Source organism: Mus musculus, chromosome 2, assembly GCF_000001635.26.
Source record: "Mus musculus strain C57BL/6J chromosome 2, GRCm38.p6 C57BL/6J".
Taxonomy (NCBI): Eukaryota; Metazoa; Chordata; class Mammalia; order Rodentia; family Muridae; genus Mus; species Mus musculus.
In genome coordinates this window covers 77,443,491-77,462,833 of record NC_000068.7, presented here as the reverse complement: position 1 = coordinate 77,462,833, position 19,343 = coordinate 77,443,491, and the positions used below count along the sequence as shown (strand labels likewise).

At 43.0% G+C, this 19,343-nt stretch overlaps 1 protein-coding gene and 1 long non-coding RNA gene across 17 annotated transcripts in view; one reads left to right on the top strand and one right to left on the bottom strand.

The window, feature by feature from the left end:
• The window catches only part of Gm13944 (predicted gene 13944), an 18,295-nt gene extending 18,105 nt beyond the window's left edge, over positions 1-190 (bottom strand). The window contains exon 1 of the long non-coding RNA NR_040368.1: positions 80-190. This is a non-coding gene — a long non-coding RNA (predicted gene 13944). The remainder of the gene's footprint in view (positions 1-79) is intronic.
• The window catches only part of Zfp385b (zinc finger protein 385B), a 407,085-nt gene that overhangs the window by 354,873 nt on the left and 32,869 nt on the right, over positions 1-19,343 (top strand). For 13 of the 16 annotated variants that reach the window (NM_178723.6, NM_001113399.1, NM_001363039.1 and 10 more), the window contains one exon: positions 12,521-12,683. The exons of 2 other annotated variants lie outside the window; for them this stretch is intronic. In NM_178723.6, the coding sequence (NP_848838.2) occupies positions 12,521-12,683 (163 nt within the window). Of the gene's footprint in view, positions 1-12,520; positions 12,684-14,537; positions 14,544-19,343 lie in introns of all 16 variants that reach the window. One more of the 16 variants, XM_006499464.2, reaches the window with a different exon arrangement.

Sequence of the window (19,343 nt, the reverse complement as noted above, 5' to 3'; positions counted from 1 at the left end):
CTTTCCCTAGCCCATGACCATTTAGTAATAGCTTAAACCATTCTCACTTTTAAAGAAAACTAGTAATTTTGTTACTTACTTGACATTTTGCTTAGACAAGATAATGTCACCTGACATCCTCAAACTTCAGGGTCCTGACTGTGCCAGTCCGTACTCCAGCTCCTGCCTCTGGCCCTGGTTGCTTCATCCTGCCTCGGTAGTGACTCTGACTACCCTAAGTAGGACATGCCCACCTTCCCACCCCTCCCACAGCTGCTCCAGTTCCTATGCATCTTTCAGGTCTTAAATATTTCTTGCTCACTGTAGTTTTTCAAGATTTGGTGGACTAATTTTAGCCCCACTCCCATTGGCTATATTGACTGTGTCTTAATTAGAAAATATATATTTAGTTATAGAACTATTGGTTCAAACACACACACACACACATTGATTATGACTGTGACTGGATCCCTTCTGCAGTCTCTCTTGTACCTAGCTCAGTTTGTGGGAATCATTCTAAAGGGATCATAGGAGAGTTACTAAATACATGCTCTATGGTAAAAACTGAACCTAACATGGCCTTAAAGGCTACCTCCCAAAGCTTGCTTTTACTCCAGATCACCTTTAAGCATCATAGCAAAGGGTGAGAGTCTATACGGTCTTTAGTCTGCCCCTAGGCATGCTATTTTGATCTAGGCTAGGGTTTCCTTCATTGATCTGCAGTATGCTGATGAAAAGCCCGTTCTTTTAATCTTTTATTCAAATCCAATGTCTTCTGTAGAAGTTTGGACCAGTTCTTCTTTTCAGCCTTATACTCCCAGAAATAAGACCCAGACTTAAAATATCTTGACAGATACCCTGGCTATCTAGCTAGGCTCTTCTCTGACCTGTATTTCGCCACGTGGCTGGCTACCTATGCTCAGGGATCATGTGTCCATCTCCTCACATCTTCCCAAGTGAATCACCCACCTGGCCTGGTACTATTCCGGAATTCTTTCTCCTCCTGGATGTCCCACCTCCTATTTCCTGCTTAAGCCATAGGCCTTCAGTTCTATTATTGACAGGTGCCATGTCCATCCAGACATAAGATATTCTCTCCACGGTCTTCCACTTCCGACACTGTGATTGGGCAACAGTGGCTTTCCGAGCTCTCTGTAGACTCCCACTGGTCTTACTGGCTCCACGTGGCTTTATGAGGTGAAATGAGGCTCTGCACAGAAAACACTTAGCCCTGTGCCTGACACATGACAAGCCATGGCAGCTGTGTTGTCTATATTTTTATTTCTGAACTCAGGGAAATGTGTCATAGCCTTTATGCTTGAAGCTTTTCTGGATACTGTGTTTCCGTTCCGGCCGTGTGTTCTTCACCTCTTCTACGTGATGGGGGCAAGGTGCTCTGATTTCTCTCGAGGCGGCTCTCAGTCCTTTATTTACACAAACACGGCTACCACTCAGCTTTCGGTGCAGTGTTGCCAGCTTGTGGAACGAGACGACCTCAGAATCTACTATTTTTCCAGTTATTTAATAAAACTGATTTGAAATTGCAGAAAAGTGCTGGAGCACTTATGCTGCTGCTACCCTCAGAGACCGCAGTTCTTCCTAGAAACTTAGTTTTCAGTTCTTCTCTCTTGGACTTCCTCCTCGCTGTCTTCTGCTTGACCTTTTCTCTCTCCCACCCTGCTCTCCTGATGACCGTCCTCTCCTGATTGATATGCTGCCTCCTGAAGGCCTCATGTCACTGGCTTCTCAGGAATCTTTCCTCAGATAGATTTTTTCTCTCCCACTGTACATAACTGTTTTCTTGAGATTTCTTTTCTCAAATAGATTTCCTCCTTCCCGCTGCACTTAATTCCTCTGGAACCTTGTCTGTCTCCAAAGGGTCACCCATCATTGCCTGGCTCCCGAACAATGCCTGCAGCCCAGCAACCTTCCTCAACTAGCAATTGTTGAATCTCCCTAGTGTGTATCCTGTGAGCAGCCCCGACAGATGCCCAAACAAAATCCTCATTTCCTCCTGAAACATATCCCACTCCACCATGACGACAGCTTTGTTATTTGTTTTTGCCATGTTCTCTGCCATTTGGCTATGACCAATTTAAAGTCAGCTCTATTTTTCCATCCTCTATCTTTACTTGAGTTCTATTTTGAAGGAATAAAGATTATATGTTCATTCCCTCACCCATCCATGTAGTGAATATTTATCAGATGCCTACTGCGTTTTAAGTAATGTGTTAGGTGCAAGATATAAAATGAAGACTAAATATCTCACAGGTGTGAGCCATAACAGAGGGCCGTGGTCTGGTAGAAGACAGAATTAATCGAATGGTCTTGTGAATTCATAAATTCAAAGCAGGGCAGGCCTTTCAGGAACTATCGTACAGACAGAAATACCTACAGCAAGGAGATGCACTGCACTGGCGTTTGGTGGCTGTACTTTGGAAGAATCCACAGTTAGTATGCGACCTAGTGAAGGATCACAGACGGCTTCTTCAAGAAGGGCGTCTAGCCAGGTTCTGAGGGAAGAACAGGAATGCACTAAGACTAGACCCAAGGGGCTAGCTAGCTTCTAGGCTGGGGAAAAGACTTCCTGTGCTTTCCTTGGGCTGCAGCCACACTGTTTCTTTCTCAGAGAGCCATAGAGAAGACCAAGACAAAAAGCCAGAAGTAGGGAGGGAGAAGGCCACGCAGGTTGCCAGGAAGATGATTTAGGCTGTAGAAACAGCATCAGTGAATCATTGGGGATTTTTAAAGCCAAGGAATGACCACAGTCTGACCTGTGTTTGAAAGTACTGCTACAGAGCGCTGAGGAAGGTCTTTGTGTGGTGGCAGAGGAGGCTTAAGGCGACAGCAGATTTCATCAGAGTACAAGAAAATCAGCCTGGCTGTAGAAGTACCGGGGTGGACTCCGCAGGCTCTGGCAATTCACAGAATGTGGGTGTTGAGTATGATAAGAGGGTGCCCTGGTCCTTTCAACAGAGAAAAGAGATGCAGTTGACAGAAGAGGGAGAGGACTAGGTAATTCAGAGGAAGAGAGCAACGTCTGTTACAAGGACCTTAGCTTTGAGTTTTTTTTAAGATCCTTCCATATTCAAAGTGGACATCCAAAACCTGGTTTTGTGGGTGGGATTGGGCAGAGAGCAGATTGAAAAGTTTGGAGTAAAACCTTAGAAAGGGCTAAGAATAAGCAGTGTTTGATGACTGAGCAGAGAAGCATTCACTAGCAAGAGTTCCCTGCAATAACTAGCTTGCTCAGTCCATTCAAGTCTCCGGGCAAGTTCCCTTGCTACCTTACATGGCATGCCATACCCCTATAGCATGCTACTATGGTGTGCTGACCTTTGGAGTTTGTAGGTAAATCAAAGCTGCAGATGTTTCCATTCCTATTTTGCCTTAAGTAGACGGAGCTCTCACGTGTAATGAAGGCTGCAAATAGTAAATTAGGATGAAAACTTCAGGTTTAACCTGCTGCTGTAATGCAAAGAACAATTAGCAGGGCAGGGTTGACTATATATTGTTTCATTATTTACCCCTAATTACATTTGTGTATTATGAGAGTTTATGAGATATGCTTCTCTTTTTTTAAAAAAAGATTTATTTATTTTATGTATATGAAAACACTGTCACTCTCTCAGACATGCCAGAGGAGGGCATCGGATCCTGTTACAGATGGTTGTGAGCCACCATGTGGTTGCTGGGAGTTGAACTCAGGACCTCTGGAAGAGCAGTCAGTGCCCTTAACAGCTGAGCCATCTCTCCAGCCTGAGATATGCTTTTCATATCTACATATCTTATTTCATCTGACTTATAACATTATGCCGGGGCCTAGGCCTCAATCTTCCACTCTGAAATATGATTGTTTCAGTAACTGTTGAACAGAGTCTCAAATGATGAATGATAGATAACTAATGTGTCAGCATATGAAATACTGGTACAGCCATGTTTCAACTGGTTCCCTGAGCACTGCCCACTGAGTTGCCCTGCCACTACAGCCAACACTAAGGCTATGATTCATGGAACGTACATAAGGAGACATAATACAAGTTCTCATTTTAGATGTAATTGGTGTCATTTGTGTCGATGTCTTTAATATGGAAACAGAAACAAGTGCAATGCTTTCTTGGACCAGTTCACTGTAAATGTGTGAGAGTCTGAGAGCCTAGTCTAAGAGACCGTTCAGATGGTTTGGATCAGTTAGGTGAGCGGTCACAGCGCCCCACTGAAAGCTCGTGGTTCTTCCTTGTAAATACACCTGCAGAGCCAGTGAAACTGGAGTCACCTCAGAGTCAGAGATGCCCTTCTATGTCACCGTACCAGAGAAGTAACTAACAGGCTTATATAAAATGTGAAATTAATTTGAGGAAAATGGATCACTTCCATTTTAAATACTCTGGGGAAAATCCCAAAATAAAAAATTCAAAGGATATTGTGTAATCATTGACAAATCTTTAATATTAACATAAATTAAATAAAAATTTTAAATTAAAATAAGAACGTTTGATTCACAAAAACGTTCTAAGGGGTTTAATTCCTATATGTATTAATTTTAAAGAAAATTGGGTATTTTTTTAATCACTTTATATGTTAGTCATGTCAGTGTACAAAGCACTTGCCTTCCTGAGCTGGATAGCGTCATTTAGAGTGTATAGCTTATTAGGTGCACTCTCTGGGGAGTTAATCAGCCATTTCCCTTTGATTTGAGCGTGGTAGAGTGCACCCCGCCAGGGTTTATTGCTTCATCTCCCCCCCCCCGCCCCCCCCCCCAGTTAAACTGTTGGACATTTTTTTTTTTTAGGAATTCACTTATGCATGAGGTGTTGGCTTACTGTGTTCAGGTGCTGACCCTCAACACAGAAGACAGCATAAGCATCCCTCAAAAATTACCACACTGCAGTGCAAAATACAGAGTAAACACTCGAATTGTCTTTTGTTTTTGTTTGTTTTTTTAAGAATAAGCATCCCAGCCACTTGAAACTCCCTATGTAAATTGTAATGACCTTTATCAGAGCGCTGATGCTGAAGACCTGTACTGAAGAATTCACATAAGTGTGCTGCCACTTGACTGGTAAAAAGACAATGTCCTTCAAAATGCAATCTCTATGATTTTCATTGTTTACAAACAGAATTTAGATAGGAGTCATCTGGATTGATCTTTACCTTAGCAAAAACCTATTGTTGTTGTTTTTTAATGGACATAAGTTTTAATTATGACCTAATTTGAAATGAAATATCAAAGAGCTAGGCAAGCGAGAAAACAGAACTCCCCAAATAAAAGGGCTCACAATCAGATCACAGTTAGTACTGGCACTTTCAAATAACTGTGTCTCTTATCTTGCCCTTATCAACCCTAAGTTGGTAACTCGGTGTGCAGTTGGATCCCTAAGGAAAAAAGCTAAGATTCCTGGGAATCCTCTAAAATTAATAATCTACCTTCAGACCACTCAAGTGAAGTCTGAAGTGAAGGGAAATGGCTGAGTTTGTTCACTTGAAACTGTGGGAAACCACCCTGCTTGTTCTTTAAGGGCACAATCCTGTCTCTGCACCACATCTCAGCTGATTATTAACTCAAGCTGTGGTGCCCTTCTGTAGGTCACCTATAGGCCAACAGTGTGCTCATGTGCAGTTTCTTAGGCCAAGCAGAAACATAGGCATCAAGGCTCACAGATGACTAATAGGATATATTTGAAAAATTACTTTGAACTGCACTAAAGATCTCAGCTTTTTTTTTTAAGAAATGGATTAATTTGCCTCCACTAAAATGTACAAAGTGAAGATGTCTGTGTAAAGCTGGGGTATCAAACAGAAGCAGCTGTGACCCAAGAATTTACTGTCTCTAAGATTTGATGGAATTTAAATTGGGCCCAAAGAGAATTAACAGGCTAGAGTGCACATCGTGTCCCTCCTGAGAGCCACTGCTTTTCCTTTTAGTGATACAGAAAGCTTTGGAGTTCGCAGGGTGTTTTCTGCACTCTACAGACAATGCATGTAGAATGCCTTACGCAGGTTACTGGTCTGCTACATGTGGCCTGGAGGATAGCATCCATGGTGAACTGTATGTGAGTGGCGCCCCCTGGAGTTACACAATATCAAGGAACTAGTTGGACCATAGAGACCACAACTGTTTCACTGGTTAGATTTTAGAAATTAGCAAAAACACTAACTCTCTTTATGCTAATGGTCATAATTCTGTCTGAACTTTTTTTGTTTTCAACAAATTCCCATAAGTAAGGACTGAGTGAGTGAGGTAAATACCAAAGACAGTTTATACATCATTATTGGTATTGCAGACTGTAATATGGCCAATATCAGAAGAAAGGTTCACTAGCCGTCTTTGGATTGAGTAAACCTTTCTCTTGAGTACATCTTCCGCTTCTCATAATGTGGCCCTGTCTCTGGGAGTGTCAAATCTTAATCAGTTCAAAAATACATACAAAAGGGTTTTTGCTAGTAAAAAGAGTTTTGTGAGAAAAAAATAAGAGGCAGAGATTCAAGAAATTATTTAGCTTCTACTCAGTAATTTTTAATTTGTTTCTTAACATGTTCATAGATTTCAAAGTGTCATTATTATTTTATCTCAGATAATTATCTTAGTGCCTTGGCTGTGATACAAGATTATAGTTTAGCACACAGAATAGGATCTGTAATGTAAAAGCCACATCTAATGACACAGTAACTTCCTACTCCAAGTGCTTACTGATAGTGCATTTGACGTGCAATTGAAAAGCCCGACGATGGCTTCCGTTTTACAAGGGACATAATTTCTAAGGTAACAGTTCAGGGGCATTCCTCTGCTGTCTTCTCTGTATCCGTGTGTTCTAGAGAAGCTACAAGTATCTATGCCAGGGAACACTGTAGCTCAAAGGATGTACCGTCCAGCGCATGCTGTTCCTTTTACCCCAGAGGGTCTCCCACTGGGCACTGCCACCTCAGAGCCCGCCCCAGAAGCAGCGCCCAACCTCTGCTCCCTCTTCTGAGGAGGTTCCCCAGTCCTCTACAATCTGGAGAATTTTTTTTTTCTATTCACTGATTCCTTTAGTTCTCAGTTGCTACATCCTTGATATCTTTCCCCCTCTTGCTTCGGGTCATCTTTTTCCTTGAACTTTGGATTGTGGTTTGAATTTCTTTTCTTCTACCTCCTGATCTTCAGTGGGTGTCCAGGTGAAAGGGGGTTGTCTTTATTTCTAAAAATATCATGCTGTCCAACACATGGCATGAGACAAATTGCTTTTAGAACAATCAAGTTTACTAGTTTATTTATTTATGGTTGATTTGGCATATGTTTTTCTTAGTATTTTAGTAGTTAGATCTTTATTTAGAATATGTTGTTGTTTAAATTAACTGACCACTCTCTACAGCCATACCACCATGTGCAGAGCCCATCTTGTCTGATGTTAACTAACCATTGCCACTTCCCTCATGACATTGCTGACCGCATTGACACCTAAGGCAGTAGAGAAAGAGATGCCATGGTGTATTTTCTTTAACGGAGGAAATAGTTTTACTCATTGCTTTAGACACGAAAAGATCAGTTCTCTATAGAGAGCTGGGCACTTGCCTAGCGCTCCGTGAATCTGCCTTTCCGTATACACTGAACACAATTTTACATTGTGACTGGAGCTTGCAGATCTGCCTCTCTGAGGCAGGAATTAGAACTCAGGAGACACCGGAGGGGACCGCACAGTAGATTGTAGAATGTCCCACTGGGAAGAGTTCATTACATTTTTAGTTTTAAGTCCAAACCTTGTCTAATTCATTATCTTTTTGAGTTTCTGAGAAATGTTGAGGATTTGGGAAATCAATGGGACTTGGCACAAAAGGGAATTAATGGGTGAAAAAATGTATCTCTGGATGTCATTTCCTGTGAAACCTATTTTGCCAATGGATAGTGGGTATTCTGGGAACTATAGAAGTGACTCCTAAAATATGAGGTTATATTCCCGTCAGTTCCTAGGTGGAGGTCAGGGTGGTCATTCCAGTAACCCTTTCTTTCTTGCCACTTCTTCATATGGGACTTTCTTCTTCCTTCTCCTTTTTGACTGCTCAGGCTCAAACCCTGGGCCCTGTGCAATGAGGCGTGTGCCTTACTGCTAAGCCACACACACACACCCAAGCACTGGTCAGTGCCAGGGGGATTGCAACAGCTCTCTTGAAGCCACTTGCAGTAGACAGCTATCTCCTGCTGCTCAGTCACTGGGCTGTAAGGAAAGTCAGGCTGGCCAAACAAGCCCATTGTTGATGGCATTTGATTGTGGCAGTTGACTGCCTGGTGCCATGAGTTTGCTGGCTCTCCTTCTTGCCTCTCTCACTCCTCAATTAAGGTGCTTCCTTGCTAATGAAGTGGGGTCAGTGCTGTTGCTATTTAACAGCGTCTCACTTTCACTTGAAGGTTTGCCCAGGAAGCAAAAGCTGTTGACACTGCGTCAGATAAAGTACCGAGGATAGCAAAGTGTCAGTCACCGAGAACACCAGGAGAAAGTAGAGGTGTGCCAAGTGAGGGCACCTCTGCTCCACAACGGGCAGCTTCACTTGCCCTAAATGCCAGTCCGAGGGAGCCAATGATCCTCACTGCTGGCTTTTACACACCCCAAACTCAGGGGAAACGGGTTGCATTGTGGAGAGCCCTTTCTATCTTGCCACGTGCAGTAAGGTATCACATAGCTGTATCTTTATCTCGAGGGCTAACTGATGCTGTTAACTTTCCGCCCTGATGCCAGGAAATGGTAATGAGGAAATCATCCTGTTCGTCTTGTACTTGAAAGTTATATTTAGAGAACCCTGTTCTTGAGCCAAAAGGGTAGTAAATAACCCTCAACTACTCAGTGCACTTGAAAAGAAGAGGCCCTGAAAAGTGTCCTTGGAACTTTGCATGGTATCATGTGCCTGTAATCCTAGCATTTGAAGTGGAGGCTGGAGGGTCAGGAATTCAAGGCCAGCCTCTGCTGCACAGTGAGTTAAAGACTACCCTTAACTACCTGAGCCTTGCTCAAAATAAAATAAATAAATAAATAAAAATAAAAAAAAGTTGGAGGTATCTTAGTACCTTCTAGAGGTATACAACTCCAAAGTGGGACTTTAGGGCTTTCTTAGCTATTCGTTAAAAGGATTTGACCTAAAGTATTACCCTTTACCCAGAATTATGCAGCTGTTTTCTATTTGTAGAAATTTCAGCAGCATTAAGGTCTAATCCCTTCCTGTGATATTTAAAGTAGTGCGGTGCCTTTGTAGCTTTCCAGTTCTTAACGATTACAGTGTAAACTTAGATCAGACCTATGAGTATATAATTAAGGAGAGATGTGCATCTCAGCACATAACATCCACTAGATGCCTTCCTATAGGCCCTATGTGGTTGTTGATGAGTTATCTGCCTTTAGAATATAGAGTTTCTTATTTGCAAGACACTCGCCGACAATGCCTCCTCTCCCAGGATACGATGAGAATCAAGTGAGCTCGTTCACGCTCAGACTGGAAGACTGCTCGGAGACATAAGTCATCTCTGTTATTCCGCTATCCACCTTTAAATCTGCATCCATTTTCCTAGTTTATTACCATTGTCCTGGTATGATTTGTTGCTGTGATAAAATCTGAAACCGAGAGCCACTTAGAGGAAGAAAGGACTTATTTCAGATTACACTTTCAGGTCCTAAGATTAGGGAAGTCGGGGCAGGGACTAGAGCAGAAACCAATAAGAAACTCTGCTTGCTGGGTCACTCCTTATCTTCTCTTCTATTCAGATAATCTGTCTTATACAGCCCAGGACTCCTGCCTAGGGTGGTTCTGCCCACAGTGGACTGGGCCTCCTCAGTCAATTATCAATAAAGAAACTGCCCCATGGATATGTCTACAGGCCCATTTGATCAGTGCAATCCCCCAGCTGAGACTCCCTCAGAAAAGAAGTGTGAGTTGCGACAAGTTGGCAGCTTGAAGATGACTAGAAATAAACAACTACACTTGATGTCACCTCTCACAGCCAATACATGGAGGTCTCATCATGCTTTTCCATGTTCCTTGGGGTTTCCTTTAACTTTGACAAAGAATATGCAAAGTCTTGAACATCCAATGTAAGAGCAATGATAAGTCAATGAACAGCTAAGATGACAGTTGTGGGGAGACCCTGAGGAAGCTAGAACTACACTCAGCACAGGCCCTGGGTGGCAAACGCTGCACACAAGGGAAGACACTAATGTCCTGTTAGCTGTAAAGTAAACCAATCCCCAGATTACAGTTGTGTCGAGACAGTGCATGTTTTCACATCCGTTTCCTAGTCAAATGAAGAAACAACCAAGCCAGAGAGCTCTGAAATCACCGAGTTCCCACTCCAGCGGGAGTACGGTGAACCGTGGGAATGTAAATGTACAGGCAGGGAGTTCGGCTCATTGCATCTTCTCCTCACAGTCAGACTGCTGTAGTTCAGCAAGAACACCTACCTTCATCTCATCACTTATGCATTCAGCAAAACTAGGCCTTTCCCTCATGGTGGTTCACAGTGATGGGCACTGAAGTGATGGTCACTGTCACCAGTTCCACAGAAATGAGTGAGCTGAATTGCTGAAGATGGTGAAGTTATGTGTGCTCTGAGCTGGAACAAAAGAAGCCAGGAAGTCAGGAAAACATTCCAACACAAATATACACACAAACCATACATACAAATATACACCACACACACATACGCATCTGCCCCAATACATACACATATCAAACATACACACCACACACGTACACACATACACACACACATCTGCCCCAACACACACACATACCAAACATACACACCACACACACATCCCAGCCTGAGATGACTTAAGCAAATGTGATATTTTGGGAGAACACTCTATATTCAGTGATTACCAGTAAACTGATTAGATCCATTTAAGCAAAGGACCACAGGACTGATAATGACTAACATTCCCAGGAACTTGAGCTACTCTATTTACACTAGGAATATTTTTGTCCTATTCCTCACTCATGATTTTACCCCTAACTATCTCATATTTTCAACGCTTCCCTGTTCATCTTCCTTTTTTCTCTTACACAGTTGGTAAATAAATAAAAACAGCTGAGATAGAAATTCCCCCCACTTGGAACCTGTAGCATCATGCATTTGCTGGAGAGTTTCATCCCTGTGATAAGCTGCTCTCACACCTGACTCCCACTGGGTCTATCAAGTGGTCTGTGTAGCCCCCTCTCCTGCCATACCTATGCCTCTGCCATTCCAGCACAAATGCTTTTCCTAGGCCAAATTCTCCCACCCAAAGCACACCTCCCTTTACCAATTCATGTGTAACTCCTCCTTCAGATCTTCGAACCAAAGGCTGCCGATTTTAGGACATCTCCTCAAGACATCTCCTCTCGGGTTCCCTTTGCTTTTGCTCGGCTTGCCCCATGGCGTGCTTTGCTGCTTTGCTGCATCTGCCCATTGTCTCATGAGTGCGTCTGCATCACCCCTTACCTCACGGACCTATGACGTAAGGCGTGACCTTACCTCACCTCGATGACCCCGACCATCTTTAGATACACTCGGATTCTAACGGAAACTGATAGAAGAAAAGTAATTAGGTGAAAAGTCCTCTAATCAAACTCCATCTTGTTTGCATTAAATTTACCACGTGCGTCACCTTGAGAACTAAAGCAGTGTACCCACTATGTCTTGTTTTGGTTTTGCTACATACATATTTTTATTTTTCAGTCCGTTCAGAGTGCGATTCAAATGAATTTATGCAGTTATTTTTCTCAATGTGTATAGTAAATCAAGGTGTCAAAAAGATCTTGTTTGGATGGAAGGTAACTTCCCAAATGTCAGTAAGTTAACTCAATGTCTTCTAGGTTTATTGTAATTTGGTGTTGTCTCTTGTCTCACTTTCTACTTCCTTTGATCTAGTATTGAAGTCACAGTGCTACACACCCTTTATGTATGAGAATGGAATGCTAACTGCTTTGATGTGAGACCCACATCTGAGATCAAGGACTGTCCTTACCTCCCTTGTGGCATGAGCTATAATAGGAACAGGGATCATCCAAGGTGGCATACTAAGCGCATGTCGATGTCTCCGAAACGTCGTGCCATCTGCATTCAACAGCAGCTATCGTCATGTTGCTATGTCACCCTAGTTGATCTCAGAGACCACAGGGGGCTAGGTGCAGAGCAGACAGGCTTTACCTCATGAGCGGTGGAGACTGTGGAAGTCCACGTCTACGAGGGTGAATAGGACACCCAGCCCAGATGCTGCCAGCCAGATGGTGAGAAAGCAGTCCTCCCTGGCCTGAGCGGAGGTGAGAGAGCACCGTTGACTGGTCTCACCTTCCTCCTGCTTTTGTCCAGATCCTGTGGTCCACTCATGTGACTTTTAGGCTTTCAACGACACGGGTTCTCCATTATCCAGCAAGGTTTGATATGTTGACACCTCGTAGATAAATGCTGGGGATGTCCCCAAGCTCTGACCTGTGGTGTCTGCGGTGCCTATGACTGATTGTATTTCTTCCTGCATGCTCATCCATCCTGGTGTTTGTAAGTAGCAAAACAATGAGCCTGATTTGTTCTCCTTTGTAGAGCCAGGCCGAGGCCCACTACAAAGGAAGTAAACATGCCAAGAAGGTCAAAGCTCTAGAGGCAACGAAAAATAAACCCAAAATGGTTCCTTCCAAGGACAGCGCAAAGGCTAATCCCAGCTGCTCCATCAGGCCAGGCACAGGCGACAGCTCTGACAAATCAGGTCAATGGCACTTTTTGTTCTTTGGCATTGTTGTGTCCCTCCTCCCCACCCCACCCCCACCCCTGCTTCCCTCCTCCTTGGATGTTGCATGTTACTCTCCATGAGTTATTTTTGTAATATGATATGTTTCCCTCACAGGAAGCAATATGTGTTAGCAGAGAATGTAAACATTTGATATGTTGCCATTCCATGTTGTACAATATATATTTATATTTAAATATGTGTGTGTACATAAGAATATATGTATAAAAATCAGCAAAGAGTGTTGATCACATGTTCAGGCAAAGATCAAGTAATGGATATAAAACAATGATATTCTTTTCTATTTCTTTTATGTCTGGTTTGTGTTGCAGGTTTTTAAGAGAGGAGATTCTTATACTTGTTAATATATTTTTTTCCTATCCTCTGATCTCAGTGAAGAGTTAGGGGTGATGTTTTCTGAGAGAATGACATTCGTGGGTATGAAAATGCGCTTAGAAGTAACAGATTCTGACTTTCTAACACCTTCACAAAGCTCTTCTCTGAATTACAAATAGACCCAAATAATTTAAAGGAGTTATTTACAAAGCCATGAACTGCCTAACAGAAAGCCTTAATTTAAAATTACAAATGTGCTGTTGATGGAAGAGCCTCGTAAGAAAATTCTTTAATACAGAACCCGTAATATCTGAGTGAGGTCTTTCGCTGGGAAACAAAATTCTCTGTCTCTTTCAGTGTGGATGCTGTGAAATTGGATGTTGATAAGCTCCAGTCTCACAGCGGCCCTTGGGATCCATAATGGATTTGTCATCCTGTTTTAGTGGCTAGCCGAGGAACAGCGTCTGTTAAAGGGCATTAAGAGGACGTGTCCCTTTCTTTATGTTTGACTCTGGCGTTAGGGAATTCTATGTGGTGGGAAGTACACACTTCAGATTCTCTCCTGATCGTCAACATCCCTGCTGCACTTGAGGAGGAAGCTGAAGAATGCTTACTGTGACTGCCCAGGGCCGTTGGAGATGGGCAAATCCATTACTGTAAGAGGAGAGTACAGAAAGACTCTTCAACTAAGAAAGCTATGTACAAAGGAAACATTGCTTAAGTCCTGTAGATTCTGGCTTCAAAAGCATACAAGCCTATAATTAAGCTACCAGATTTAGTGTGAATAATGATTCTTTGTGCTTTCTATGCTAGGGTCACCAAATTACCTTATCAGAGAAACATGATAAGTACTGGATTGTTACACAGCACCTCTAACCCGGTGGAGAACAAAACCCCTGTTTAGACAAAGCATAAAATGTAATGTTTAACCTGTGTCTAAAGCAGTTATTAGTATAGGTGCTAAACACCATTTCCATGTGTGCAGTATCACAATTGGCATTGCAGCCTGCAGTGTGTTCGGAATCACAGCAGTTGCCCTGTGTTTGGAAGAGCAAAATTCTCCATCCCCTGACTCCCTGCTAGCTTTTATTTTCCACAGAATATTGTTGCCATTATGAAACAATACTCTGTCAAGGGTTTTATTACCTGAATTGTGGTCTTTACCTCCAGCAGGACTTACAAGTAAGAAGAAAAGCAATGGAGGTTAGTGTCACCCATCCCTTCAGTTTATTTTGTGGCTTGAGCTAATCAGATACTCAGTGGGCTCTATAAATACTCCAGCATCGCAGGCGAATGTGTTTCAGGGAAGCCCCGGAACCACCAGGGAATTGTGTTTGCTCGAATGACAGTAGTAAAAGTAATGAGCAGAAAGTGAAATAGGAAGCGCCAAAGACCAGGGGAGACTGAATCAAGGACAGAGCACCGAGGACATAGAAAATGCAAATGGAAGGGGCTAGGTTATAATCACAGCCTCCCATGCCTATAGGGTGCCCATAGAAGACTGTTGAAATAAATTGCAGCAAGTCAAGGTCTTTCTTCCAACATTTGAATGTTAGCATTCATCGAGGACTGATGTTCATGAAACAAAGAGACCTCCTAGGAAGCCGTGTTTGCCTGGTGAGCTGTCGGAACCATCTAGGGTCAAGGATACCAGTGATGTTGACAAAGAAAGAAGGCTAAGGTTCAGAAAAAAACTCTGGTGGATGAGAGTGGAGAGATGAAAACAGAAATCTAAATGACGGCATCTCAAAGGCATGTGTGAGGTGGTCTTTAATCCTGCAGTGCCATCTCGGCTTCCCTGTTACAGCATCGTGTCCCCTGCCACAGTGCCTGTAGACTCTCAGTGTTTAAATCCCTCACTGTGAGCCTCTCCAGACTTGTACCAGGAATGGGGAAAATGCTTGTATTCCGGAACAACCCATCTACTGTGGCACCTCACTCAAATTTTATATATATAAAATCTCACTAATGAGATTACTTATGGTTTGTATGAGTGTCAATGTAAATGAAATATGTTGTTTCTATGATAGTTAAACTGACACCAATATCAAAGGCAGACAGCCTCTTTAAGGTAACTGAGTTGTACTTGTTAGATGTATGTGCCTTTGTCCCCTTTACCTGAAACTAGGCTCTAAGTAAGAATTCCTTTGTGTTCTATAGAATTTCCAAATGAGAAAATTAGAAGCTTTACCCAAATAGAGAAAATGATCCAAATAACCTAACTGATGGCTGACTGCTAACCACCTATTTCTAAATACTTGAACTGGATTGTGTGTGTGTGTGTGTGTGTGTGTGTGTGTGTGTGTGTGTGTGTGTGTGTGTGTTTGTCATTATTACAAATTCTAGTCAGTAGCTCTCATTCATTTAAACTCCTGTTTGAGAAAGACAGAACACACAGAAACACAAGTCCTTTATAACTGGCCTGGGTAGAACGGGGTGAGAAAGAGAACAGGAAGAGGAACGGTGACTGGTGGTCCTTAGCTGTTGGAAATGCTTTCTGTCAGACCACATTGCCTCTGAAGAGTCATCCAAAACTGAGTCAGTGCCAGGGACTCCACAGTTGATTGTCAAATCCCATGAGACTGACATTCCCCGGCAATGGTCTTTTTCTTCTGAAGAGAGTTCATGTCAACTGGTTTTAAGCAGAGCCTGTGATGCCAAGGGTTTTGGGTGAGACGTCAGTCACCCACCGGATGCCCGAGTTGCTAGCTTGCAATGATACAGACGACGACTGTATCCACAGAATCTGCCAATCCAACTTCTAGTCTCTTAGCATCAACTTAGCCATAGAAAGTTGTTTAAGGAAAGCAAATTATGAAGGGAAAGAAAGAACCAGGCACTGAGGGAGGGAGCTTCCGGGAGTGCAGCGTTCTGGGATGCACTGAATAGCACTGACCATGAGGTGAGGATGTGAAGAATCTGCCGAGAAACATGGAGGCCCATGAAGGCTGCTCCGTGATCCTTCTTGCTACCCTAGAGCGCACAGGGTTTATGCTGTGATACTTTGCATCTTGCAGGGCTTTGGTGGGCCTTCCTACCTGTTACTCTGACACTTGGTACAACCATTTCTGTCCTTTGTGCTATATTTGGACATATAATTTGGCTCATGTTGAATCTGGGTCTGTATAATACAGAGAGATTCGTCATAATAGAGCCAACAGATATAAAAATGTCAGGATGACATGGCAAGCTCTCTGGGTTTTTCCTCTCAGGTCAGTAAACAAAATGGGCTTAAAGTACAAATAGCCGGTGTCTCACTGATAGGAACTTCCAACTGCATGGTTTTTAAAGGCTAAAGGAGGTTGAGTAAGAATAGCTGCCGCACTCAGTTCTTAGAACTTGAGGTAGAATTAAATGTAAAGTGCAGACAGATAGTTTTCTGCTCTCCCAGGATCTTCCCCAACTTTTAACGACGCTTCAGTGGGTGTTGGAAACAGTGAGAAGGGGGAGGAATGTAGTTGGGGAGAATTAGGGTCAGAACACAGCAAGCATTAGGCAGCTTCAGGAAGACAACTGGAACACACAGGCCAGACACTGCATCCAAATCTCTCCCTGGAGTTCAAGTGTCGTGATGCCATGGGACACTGCCCATCCCTGCAGTGACCTGCAGCACAGATCATGGCAAGGCCCTTTTGTGATATTGTAACAGGTTCAAATTCACAGAGCCTTCATAGGAAAATTACTGCTTACAAATATCAAATCAACACAAGCAGGCATATTCCATAATCCTAGGTTTTCTATCAGGCCTTTAAATTTTTAGTCAACTATTATTCTAATGGAGAAAAACATTCCTGGTTTAAAGTATATTAAAGCGACTTTAAATAAGCAGGCTTTTGAATGGTTGCTCTCGAAGGAAGGCCTAAGGAATGATTTCAACTGTCCGGCCAATATACAAATGCAGCTAAGAGCCAAAAACAAAGGACTTAGAATGCTCTGCAGGAAATACAGTCACAGGAGCATGGTAAAGCAACATTGGTTTACAAGAGGCAAGCACATAGATGTTTTCATGTGGACCCTTCAGGAACCCTGCAGCAAGTAGGGCTAACATCAGTACCTACCTCTTCTTCAGCCATGCAACAAGCAGGATTTCCATGCAGTTGATGATGCTCAGTAACAGACATTCTCAACTCCCTTTGAGGGGTCAAACAACCCTTTCACGGGGGTCGCCTAAGACCATCCTGGATATCAGATATTTACATTACAATTCATAACAGTATCAAAATTATGATTACAGTTATGAAACAGCAACAAAATAATTTTATGGTTAGGGGTCACCACAACATGAGGAACTGTATGAAAGGGTCTCAGCATTAGGGAGGTTGAGAACCACTGCTCTGTACCATAGTATATGTGTACATTTTGTCAGATGCAGTGGTACAACAATGAATAGGAAGGTTTTTTTTTTTTCCTCTTCTAAGGGATTCTCACTCTGGCAACATTTTAAAATGGGAAGTTAGTGATATAAAGATAAGTAGTATATAGCCACCACCTTCCAGTTGCTTCCAAGAATATGGTGACAGTGAAGAAGCTGGGATTGGAAGAGCCAAGCGTCCTTAGTGAAGCTGCCTGACTCAGACCCCAGCATCGTCGGGAATAACCAGGAATCCCAGCTTCCTGTCCCACGCTCATTCTGATCCCAGTCACTTCTAAGCTTCAGAACACAATGCACAAGTGCCGGGGGACACACTCAGCTTCCACCAAATTACTGAACTGTTTCCCAGAAATAGAAAGGAGTAGCATACTTAACAGTGGCCACTGGCACTTCAGGTAAACTCAGTGACTGTACAAGGGACATCATATATAGTTTTATTAATTCTCCTAGAATTCTTGCGCGGCTCTTACCTACAGTGTTTAGTTGTAATAGAAGAAGCTTTATTTTTGAGGGGATGCTTTTTTTTTTTTAAATTTGAGGGAAATTTGAATAATTCGCCTGGGGTAAATGGTACATGAGAAATGTTCTTAAAGCCCCGGTGTGACCACTGTAGATTCTCCATGTGTAGAGACAGATAATGCTGACTGGGATGATGCCAAGCTTGGAAAGGACTCTGCCAGCATAGCATAGACCTTTCCCTGCCCCCCCCCCATCGCCCCCAAGGCTACATTTGTTTACCTTCAAGGCTTGGTAAAACCTTCCATTGAAGACACTGGCAGTGGGGACTCTGGTTTGCTTCACGCCCATGACCTGTGGAGACTGAGATGATGATGTAGATCTGAGGGCAGAGCACCCCAGTGCAGCTTGTCTTAGTTGCCGGCATGTGATGGTTTTGTGTGGGGACCTGTTCCTGAGGTGTGAACCGGGGAGCTGTCGTCGGCTCACACACAGGTCAGTGCACTGTGCGCAGGAAGGCTTGTCACTCAGTTGCTTATGTTGGCCGAATCGCCTGTGAAAGAACATCTTCCATTTTGTCAAAGAGTGCTTCTGGCAAAGCCTCTTCCTTTTTATGGGTCCCCCTGTGTGTTTAGTAGTTTTTATGTGTTGTGATAAATGGAGTCAGGTTTTCCACTGACTGCCACCACACTCCATCTGTTAACCAGCAAGGCCTTCCTGAGTGGGCCTTCCCCCTTCCCGTATCCAGCAGCAGGACCTTGTGCTGTTAAATAGAAGAAATGATAGTTTCTTGCTGCGACAGTGCCTGTCACTTACAGACAAGTGCCACCATAAATCTGGTATACATCTATTCAAATCCAGGAAGCCAAGATTTAGTAACCCTCATAAAATAATAGATTAACTGTGTTTATGACAAACATCTTAAGCCTGAAATTCTGGGGTACAATCGTGTAGAGCATAAATGAGCCCCATCTGTCTGAAGAGAACAGACCATTATACTAAAGCTCGTATATTCATGAAATGTTCATATATCATGAAGACTTTCAAAGGACATTTCAAAACTGAAATTGCTTCCATCTCTGCTCATACACGCTGAGTATGACAGGAGCAGCCTGCCAGGTGAAGCCAATGGCTCTTGAGACATTTGTCTCCACTCGAAGCTAACTTCTGAGCCTTCTGACCATTTGCAGTAACTTCAAGGAATGCTGAGGTTTTACTGTCAGGCTTCCTGCTGTTAAAAGCTGCTCCCTGGCATTACTTTGGGGGTGGGGTGGGAATTGAACCAGAAAAAAAAAGTGGACCTGAGATCTGGTTGACCCATTAATTTATGATTTTCTGGGGACATGTTATAAACCGCACCCCCACCCCATAAGCTATGGGTTGTGCTTCATTAAGCTCCTTGCCCTCACAAACTTTCCTCATCTTCAGTCTTTTCTATTTCAACTTGTAGTCATCTCTTTTTAATACCTTTACTC